Genomic DNA, 10,484 nt, shown 5'->3' on the forward strand with positions numbered 1-10,484 from the left:
TTATCTTTCTCACATTTTCTCTCCCCCCAATCTATTGAAAGAACCGCTGCCCTTCAGTATTTTGTTTGGTTCCACTTGGAGATTCAACGGACTTAAACTTAGAATCCATTTGTTTCCAAGCAAAAATTGCTAAAAAAATAATATTTTCAAGTAAAATCTAAATAATTACATTTTTTTATTTTGAGTTGGGGTGGGGGAGGCTAGATCCTCTTCTTATGACCTTCTACAATTATCCACACCCCTTGGATGATGTAAGATTGTTGCAGGAGGTCATAGTTCAGGAGAGAATCTGAGTGGAGGGGGACGGTTATACAACCAAATATTAAGAGGACAATTGGGTGGGTTTGATGCGGGCCTACCCTCATCAGTGTATTTAATGCTTAATTGGGCTTTGAATTGGCTTCTCTTCCATGTGTTATGGTATTCTGATGAGGCTATTGTGAAACTTAGGCTTTATTTAATTTTTATTATTTTATCATATAACTTCCTCATTTTTGAGATGCATTAACTTAAGTTTGTTCCTTTCAATTGTAGCGGAAGGCCTAAAAATAAATAAATAAATAAATCATGTCCTGTTTGCTAGCTTGACGTAGAAGAAAGAAGAGTAGAAAGCGATTTGTGAATTTACTGAATCTAAAGTGAATGAGTTGCACTTGATGGTAAATTGGTTTATTTTTAAAACCGCAATCTTGCCAATTTGTTTGGTCTAATGCTGATTAAAATCCAGCAAAAAAAGAGAAAGTTCAAGGTTTCAGTAAAAATCATTATAAAGGAAAAATTCTTATACCACCCATGTAATTAATCTGAATTTCCAGTGACATCATTATATATTTTTTTTTAATATCACGTACCACCTCTATTTTCATAATTAAATAAATATTAAATAACATGTTAGAGTTTCCTAAATGGCCAACCTACCTTTGAAGAACCCCCAAATCTCATCAATTGATTTGTGTTTACCTTATCTGTTTATTTTTAATTTTCGGTTCGAAATATTTAAAAGAACGATCAGTGCAATTCCAAATGTCATTCAACAGAGAATGTGATCTGGCCTTGCAGCTTGCTTTTTTATGCTTACTTCTTCGTTTATTAGATGGTGCATCGCACGTGATTTCATGGAAAATTCCAGGTTCATATAGAAGAGAGGGAGCTGGTAACCTCAAAGATGCATTTCTACACTTCCTGTTTGTATATTTATATTTGTATAGATTATAGGAGAGAAGAAATAGAGACAACTTAGTGTAGGGGCTGCTCTCAGGTCCCCGGTTAAAAGAGTGTTTGCAAGTCTTCTATGTTCTTATCAAAAAAAAAAAAAGCAAGTCTTCTAGGTTCACTTGCAGGTTTTCAATGGTAACTTTGGGATTTCAAACAAATGAGAATGGTTTACATGGAGAGACGTAATAGGGTTAAATTATTCTTTTTTTTTTTTTCACCATTATTGAGACCGGGTACAATTGATATTTTAAAACAATGTGGTGTCACATGAAATTCGGGTTAATTACAGGGATGGTACAAGAAGTTTTCCCTATTATAAAACCAGTACTAATCACTTTCATTCTTTAAAAAAAAAAGTGCTTCCCCCAAAAGGGAAGGACTAATCCAAGGCTCTATCCAACTTATCCAAGTGTCAAAAAGTTTTTATCATTCTAAAAAAATATTACAAGGTAAAGATGCCACCAAGAGGAACTAAGTCCCGGACAAACAAGAGAGAGAATAAAAATACCCACCCAAGAAACCGGTGAATAACCAAAACTGGATCTCTTAAAATATGAGCAATAACGAGTATACATTGCAATCTTTCAAAATGTATCAGATTTTCCATTCGATTGAGCGAAGAAAATAACGGGCAAGCCTAATACGACGACTCCTCTCTTGAGAGGGATCATCTAATAAGGTTGCATGCCAGTCCGAAATATGAAGGAATGAATTTCCCTCGTCTGATTCCAATCAGTCTCTACATGGAATGGAATTGTCATTGTTGAATATATAAGTAATATCAACATAATCCATCACATCGAAAGATCATGGTGTAATAAAAGGTATATTATGAATTTTTTCGATAGAAATTCATATGTATTAAAAAAGAGGAAAAATCTAGTACATAACGAATGCAAGAAGAACTAGGAATTAACTGATAACTAATCCACCTTCGGCATTACCATCAGCAGAGAAGAAATCAAAACTAAGATCTAGCCAAAAAAAAACTGGACTAAAAATCCACGTTATTTAAATTGGTATCTAGGCCAATTTTGCTTGTCTATATCAAGCTCCATAGCAATCAAAAAAGGCCAAGCAGTAATAGGCAAAGAGACTACAAATTTTGCAGTCGACTTAGCGAGGAAATCAGCCACTGGGTTGGCTTCAAGCAGGCAATGGGTAATTTTCCAGGAAATGCTTCGAAGAAAATTACCTAAGCTCATCCATCTCTGAAGGGCACACCAAGGGACTTTCCAGAGGGTGATTAGCAAGACCACCGCCACTGAGTCGCACTCTATCCATAAATGAGTTACACCCAAATCTCTCTACAGGTAGGTTGCAAAATTACATTTGAAGAAAATATGAGTCAGCGACTCCTCCTCTTGGCGACACAAAGAGCATTGAGATGCAAGGGGAAATCCTCTTCTACAGACATTATCATTAGTTGGCAATGAGTTCTGGATTAATCGCCAAGCAAAAGTAGCTTGTCTTGGCTGATTACTAGAATTCCAAATAATTTAGAACCAACTAATTTTTTGATTTTTTTTTCTAGACTCATCCCACGCCAATTTCATAGAAAAAAACCCCTGAAGATGTTAATCGCCAGACACAAAAATCATCCTTGTTCTGAATTAGAATTTTCTTGGCTTGGGACCACATTAGAGCAACGAAAGATGAATCAACTGGAGGGAGATCCCAAGATGAATTGACAATAAAATCAGCTACTTTTTATCTTAGTCCCAGAGAAAAGGGAGGGGTCCAGGTTGGAGTGCTCTGCTAAGGATTTTGAGTCTAGCCACCGATCAAGCCAGAAGTTTATTTTTTCCCCATTTCCTACTATTCATTGCTCGTGGTCAGAAACAAAATTCCACACCTTCTTCAGGCCAGGCCAAATGAAGGAGGATTTATACCCCTGTCTCAGTGACCCATCTTCATGAATAAATCTCCCCTTAAAGAATCTACTCATAATAGAATCTTCGTGCTTTATTTGCCACGTCAATTTACACAAACACACAAAATTCAATTCCCGCAATCTTTTGATACCCAGACCACCTTCTTCCTCGGCTTGCACACCCTATCTCATTTAACCACAATTTTTTTTTGAGACCTCGACATCTCCAGACCAAATGAAATTGCGCATCCAACGTTCCACTAGCTTCACCGATCCTTCAGGCCACCAATACACAGAGATGTTGTGGATTGGAATTCCAGAATTATTGATTTTATAAGCTCCACTCGAGCCGCCATTGATAAGAGTTTCCCTTTCCATCCTGCAAGCTTGCATTTAATCTTATCCAGAAGAGGAAGAAGATGGGAATTTTTCACTCTTCCTTTAAAGATCTCCACCCCAAGATATTTTGTAGGGAGGGAAGCAGCTGCCACTCCTAAAAAATCAGAAATAAATTGTTTTCGATGCAGGGCGATCTTCCCAAAAAATAATTTGCTTTTCTCCAAGTTAATTTTTTGACCTGAGAACTCCTAATATTTGGAAAGGAAGTAATGGAGATGCTTCATATATATTGCTGAACCATTCATAAAAATGAATATGTCAACAATGAAAAGGTGGGAAGGAGTATCAACCCCTCTCGGGCTCGAGAGAGTCTTCAACTTTCCCTGCTCAACCATATTCTTGAGACCCCTGCAAAGCACTTCTTTAGCCAAAATGAATAAAATGGGAGAGATGGGGTCCCCTTGTCTCAAGCCTCTGCCTACTCCAAAAAATCCTACCGGACCTCCATTCAATAAGATAGAGATCCTGGTTGAAACCAGTAGTTGGTGAATTCTGTTAATCCATTTGGGGGAGAATCCAAGTTTTTCCAGCGTGACAAACAAGAATTCCCAAGAGAGGGAGTCGTAAGCCTTTTGCACATCCAACTTTAGACCCATTTCACCACCTCTAACCGTGGAGTGCATCAAATTTCCTAGCTCTGAAGCTAAGCCAATATTAGCCAAGATGACTTTCCCCTTCTGGAATGCACCCTGTTCTGCAGAAATTAACCTTGAGAGAAAAGAGGTTAATCTGGAAGCAGTAATTTTAGATAAAACCTTACAAAAGAAATTCCCATACAAATGGGGCGAAATTTATCTAAAGAGGATGCCCCATCAATTTTTGGGATCAAAGTAAGAAAACAATTATTTATCCCTTGGGAAATCTTCCCTTCCAGGAAAAAATAAAAAACAGTCCACAAAATCCATCTCCACAATCTCCCAACACCCTTTAAAAAATTGATCTGAAAAGCCATCCAGCCCTAGAGAACTGTTAGCATCAAGGTCCCACAATGCCTGCTTGATTTCCTCTCTGGTAGGGATGGCATCTAGGGTGGAATTATCATATTCAGATAGGAGATTTAGAATTTGATCAAACAGCTCATAATGAGGGGTCACTTGCTCATGAGAATGAAATATCTCATAAAAATCAACCATATAATTGGAAGAACTTGCTGATCCGAGATCCAAGATCCATCCTCCCTACGTAGAGTTGTAATCTGATTTTTTGAACTTCTAATTTTAACGGAGAGATGGAAAAATTTAAAATTCTGATCACCATTCTTTAGCCATTTAATCTTGGCTTTCTCAGCCCACATCTTCTCATGCAGTTTAGAGGCATTCATAAGAGCAGTTTTGGCATAAGCTTTTTCACCAAATAGAGCATCAGTCATTCCAGATTCTGCAATAATGGCCTGCACTTTTTCTAACTCTAAAACAGCTTTCTCCATCTCCACATTAAGATTTGGAAAAATAATTTTAGACCAAGCCTTGATAGCTACTTTTACAATTTTAAGCTTTTGTACCAGTCTAAAAATTGGATTTTCACTAATCGACTGAGACCATTCTTCACCACAGAAAGGAAAGTAGCATCCTCCATCCGGAACGAATGAAACTAAAAGGGGATGTTTTAAGGCTTAGGAATCACACAGTACTAAATTACCAGAGGGTTATGGTCCAAAGCAGTGCATGTAAGAACACACTGAGAAATGTTCTTGAACTCATCAATCCATAGTTCATTGTAGAAGCTTCGGTCAAGGACAGCCATTACATTACCCCTTCTACGGTTATTGGTCCAGGTGTATTTTTTCCCCCGAGAAGGGCAGGGTAGAAAACCCAAACCAATTTTGTGAGACTTTGTTTCTCATGGATATTGAAATCCGGCTGCCAGTGCTGGAATCTGATCAATTGCCCTCCCACACGCAGAGGGCTTCTTCTCCAAACAGCCACCTTAACCCCTTCACAGTGAAATTGGAAAATCACATAGTCTTTCCCCAAGGGGTGCATCACCACCCCTTGTCTCAGATTCCAATTGTTTATGGCCTCTTGACTTAAATCATCCAAAGAGATTAGTCCAAAGTTCACCCTACCGATGAGCGCGAATCGAAAGATCTGCCTCTTTGCTTCATAATCTTGTTGTGGGATGACAATCCTTGTGATGTTTCCTGCCTGAATCGGTTCAGGCAAGGAATCAAGAGTAGGCCAAGAGGCAAGCCCTAAAGCCCTAGCATAAGATCGTCTAGGTGCAGGAGGTTGGAGAGGAACCCCTGCCTGCCCTTGCAATGGAGGTCCAAGGTCAAGAGATTCCCTTGCACCATTATCAGCGTTCTCTTCATCAGTTCTTCTTCCCTCCGCAGCAGTCCCTTCCGCCATCTTCTCCTATAGTTGTCTTTGCCTCAATCTATATTATGAATTGTTATTATAGAAACTCTATTATTAGAATGCACAGACATCTCTTTGTTGCCTTCAGAGTTGTAGGCAACAATGATGAATGGATGCCCTTGAACATATAGGGTGATAAGCCTCTATTTTGAACCTAAGAGGTTTTGTGTTACCCTAATTATTATTTAGAATCTTCCAAAGTGATCGATAGAAAAAAGGTTTAGAAAATTATCAAATGGTCCTAAAAAGTTGATTGGTTATCAAACCAATCAAACTACTATGAAATTAGACCAAACTTTAGAACCAAGTGTGATTTATCATAAAAAAAACTCGAATGCAATAGTAAATGCCTCTCAAATATAGAAAAAAGTAACTATCAGATTACAACCTACTAACATGTATAGGATATTCTCTTATTTAATATATGTTGGGACTTGGCCATAGTACCCTCCACCCATCATCTCCATGCCTCCTGAAATTCTTCTTTATCCCAAAATAGGACTTTGGGTTGCATTGAAGATTGAAATGTTCCTGGCCATCCAAATAATATTTCAAGACGCCCAGATTTCAGTATTACATTCTTCATGGTTCAAAAATTTCTAACAACCCACCTTGTGTCATATGTATTGTTGATTGTATTCAAGTGAGAGGTATGGTAAACCACTTGCTATCATAATCTTCGATTGACTATTTAAATTTGATTCCTTTGTTTAGTTAGGATAAGTGCTACACAAGTTAAAGACTTTCCATACCTTACCTACTCTTTTTTGTTTTTTGGTAACACATACCTTACCCACTCGGCTAGACATATATAAAGAAGCAAATGATTTAGAATATTTGATTGATTAGGATTTTTATATTTCATTCATTTTTTATAAAGGTTGTTGTTATATCTGATCAGAAGGTTGTTGTTATATCACATCAGATGAGGTTAGGAAGAAGAAGAAGAGAGAGAGAGAGAAGGGCTAATGCTCATGTTTTCTATTACTAATTTTAAATTGCTGCAGAATAGTCTTTCCAATTTGGAACCTAAATTTCTATAATACTTAAAAAATACAAGAAGAAAGGGGCATGAAGTTTCTGCTACCTAACTTTATGTATTACACGTATTTTCTTTAGTTTTGGACGGAAGGAAAAGAGGAAACTATTATTACCCTGTACTCTTAATTAAGTACCATAATTCTGAAATTCTATCATTCCTGTAGCATTCGGAGTTTGCTTTCCATTCAGAGACCTAAATATGGTTGATGCAGTTATTCTTCGAGTTGTTCTTCAGAACATCAACTCTTTACTTCAGGAGGAGTTTGGTTTGGTATGGGGAGTCGATCGAGAGATGAGAAGGCTTTCAAACACCTTAGCTACAATTAGAGATGTATTGGAAGATGCTGAGATGAAGCAATTCAAGGATAAAGCTATCAAAGGTTGGTTAAAGAAACTCAAGGATGCAGCTTATGATGCAGACGACATCTTAGATGAGTGTGCTGCCAAAGCACTCCAATTAGAAGAAGCCCAGAAGAGAAACTGCGCCAACCAGGTAAGCAACTCTTTCTTACCTTGGTTCAATTTTGAAAAACTTATGTTTCGTCGCAAGATTGGACAGAGAATAAAAGATATTAGAGAGAGATTTGATGATATTGCTGATGAGAGATCCAAATTTCATTTGAACCCTCGGGGAAATGCAATGGAATGGACCGTTGAGACTAGTGAACGAGAGACTAGCTCCATTCTAACTGAGTCCCATGTTTATGGGAGAGATGAGGACAAAGAAAAGATAGTAAAAGTATTGATGGACAATATTAGCAACCCAGAATTACTGGTTTATCCAATAATCGGAATTACTGGTTTATCCATTTTGGCAGCCTTGAGAGTCAGTTACAATCATCTGCCCTCACATTTGAGGCAATGCTTCGCTTATTGCTCCATATTTCCAAAGGATTATAGGATGTGGAAGAAACCATTAATCTACCTCTGGATGGCTAATGATTTTGTTCCATCAAAAGGAAAAATGGAGTTGGAAGACACTGGAAATGAAATTTTTAATGAGTTAGTGTGGAGGTCTTTCTTCCAAGACATAGAAAAAGATGGTGATGGCAATGTAGTGAATTGTAAGATGCATGATCTAGTCCATGATCTTGCATGTTCTGTCATGGATAATGAATGTTTGGCCTTGGAGACTCGCAACGAAAAAACTGTTCCCAAAGGGGTTAGACACTTGTCTTTGGATCTTCTTCAGTACCACCCTTCATCTGACGAATCACAAATATTCTTACCATTCATTGACGAGTCTTTATGTAAACCTCAAGCCATACGTACCTTGCTGCTATCATTTCCATCTGGACAGAATTCGATTGAGTTATATTTCCCTCGTTTCAACTTTTCAAATCTTAGATGCATACGAGCTTTAGAACTGCGTTTCCAATGGGCAAGTAGGCAGCCATCTTCAGCTCCTTGTTTGATACACTTGAGGCATTTGATACACTTGAGGTACCATCTCCCAATAATGATCAAACTCACATCCAAGAAAATGTTGATGAGGTGGTAGAAGGGCTCCAGCCCCCAACAAGCATAAAAAGATTGAAAATGGAAGGGTACCAAGGCATGAAGTTTCCAAGATGGATGGAGGATTTGTCGCTCCAAAATTTGGTTGATGTTGAATTGAAAGATTGTAGCAGATGTGAAAATTTCCCGCCTCTCGGGAATCTGCCATTTCTCAAATTTCTTCATGTAAGTGGAATGGATTCTGTCCGATACTTATTAGATGTTGAGTCCGATAGTGGTGATGGATCGGCTAAAGGATTCCCATTGCTGGAAGTTCTGAAATTATATAACATGCTAAATTTGGAAGAATTGTTATTGAATGTTACACGAGGAAGAGAAGTAGTAGTATTCCCTTGTCTTGTGTCAATGAGAATTATGAATTGTGATAAGTTGAAAACCCTTCCATTGCTCCCGTCTCTTAAATCTTTATTTCTTCAAACGAAGGAAAGTGAAAACATTCCAGAAGGGCTGCTACAAAACCGAAACCTCCCCGTTCTTGAGAGTTTGAATTTTGATAATTCCCCCAACCTCGTCAATTTGCCAAGATTGTCTATTAGGCATGGGGAATATGGATTTAGCTCTCTTAAAGAGTTTAGGGTCAACGAGTGCAATGCTATGAAATATTTGTGGGAGGATGAGACCCAATTCCAGGGGTTGTGCTCTTTGAAGGTACTGATAATTGAATGTTGTGAGAGACTAGTATCTCTGCCAAGGATAAGATATTTAACAGCTCTTGAGCATTTGTATATTAATCAGTGTCCAGAGCTAGAACTCTCTCAATTGGAGGATTTTCGGCACCTCACTTCCCTTCAAAAAATAGATATTATCAACTTGCCTAAGTTGATGACTTTAGCTGAGAGCTTAAGACACACTACAACATTGCAGCATCTAAGAATCACTGGTTGTGTGGGCCTGACTGTGTTGCCAGAGTTGATCGAAAATCTCACGTCACTTCGAACTATAGAGATTTGGTATTGTCCAAATCTTACTTTCTTACCAGATGCTCTTCGACAACTGACAATGCTGCAAACCCTTATAATAGAAGGATGCCCTGTCTTAGAGACACGATGTAGAGAAGGAAGAGAAGACTGGCAAAAGATATCCCACATTCCAAAGGTTATCATCAGCTCATGGCCACCACGAACACCAATGAAGCAAAACCGTGGATGTTGGGGTCGTCTCTTGGAGTTGAAGAGGAGGTGATACATTCAATACTAAACAAGCATTTTTTAAGGTGCAGACTTCTCACTTTTTGCCACCAATCTAATTTACTTCATCTATGTAATAAATTATTTACTTTGCACCTTATTGCCAAGATTGTCTATTAGGCCTGGGGAATTAGGCTTTAACTCTCTCAAAAAATTTGAGGTCTATAGGTGCGGTGCTATGAAATCTTTGTGGAAGGATGAGACCCAATTCAAGGGGTTGAGTTATTTAAAGGCATTAATGATTTACTATTGTGACAAATTAGAAACTCTGTCCGGACTGAGATATGTAACAGCTCTCGAAAAATTGATTATTTATGATTGCCGAAAGCTGGAACTCTCCAAATTGGAGGATTTTCGACACCTCACTTCCCTTCAAGAAATAGAGATTGTCAACATGTGTGAGTCGATCTCTAGGCCAGAGAACTTGAAACACACTACAATGCTGCAACGTCTACATATCAGTTGCTGCATGGGACTGACTGCTTTGCCAGAGTGGATCCACAATCTCACGTCTCTTCGAATTATTGAGATTTGTGGTTGTCCAAATCTTTGTTTCTTGCCAGACGGTTTTCAACATATGACAGCCCTCCAAACTCTTATAATTGATAATTGCCCTGTATTAGAGACACGATACAGAGAAGGGGGAGAAAACTGGCACAAGATATCCCACATTCCAAATGTCATCTTCAGATCATGGCCATCACCAGTACCCATGAGACAAAACCGTCGATGTTGGGATCGTCTCTTGAAGTCGAGGAGGAGGAGGTGATGCATTATCTAAGGTATGACCACTCTCTCAATTTACCACTAATCTAATTTTTTTTTTCTATATAATAAATTTATTTACTTTGTGACTTCTGTCCTCTGTTCTTGAATTCTTTTTTTTTTTTTTTT

General features: G+C 38.1%; 1 protein-coding gene across 1 annotated transcript; it reads left to right on the forward strand.

Moving 5' to 3' along the window:
• The first annotated feature begins 7,084 nt into the window (after positions 1-7,084).
• LOC122059047 (putative disease resistance protein RGA4) lies at positions 7,085-10,359 on the forward strand. The gene is made up of 3 exons (XM_042621753.1): positions 7,085-8,047; positions 8,275-9,581; positions 9,759-10,359. The coding sequence occupies exons 1-3, from the start codon at positions 7,085-7,087 to the stop codon at positions 10,357-10,359; spliced, it is 2,871 nt and encodes a 956-aa protein (XP_042477687.1).
• The last annotated feature ends 125 nt before the right edge of the window (positions 10,360-10,484 follow it).

The sequence above is a fragment of the Macadamia integrifolia genome, chromosome 13, assembly GCF_013358625.1.
Source record: "Macadamia integrifolia cultivar HAES 741 chromosome 13, SCU_Mint_v3, whole genome shotgun sequence".
Lineage (NCBI taxonomy): Eukaryota > Viridiplantae > Streptophyta > Magnoliopsida > Proteales > Proteaceae > Macadamia > Macadamia integrifolia.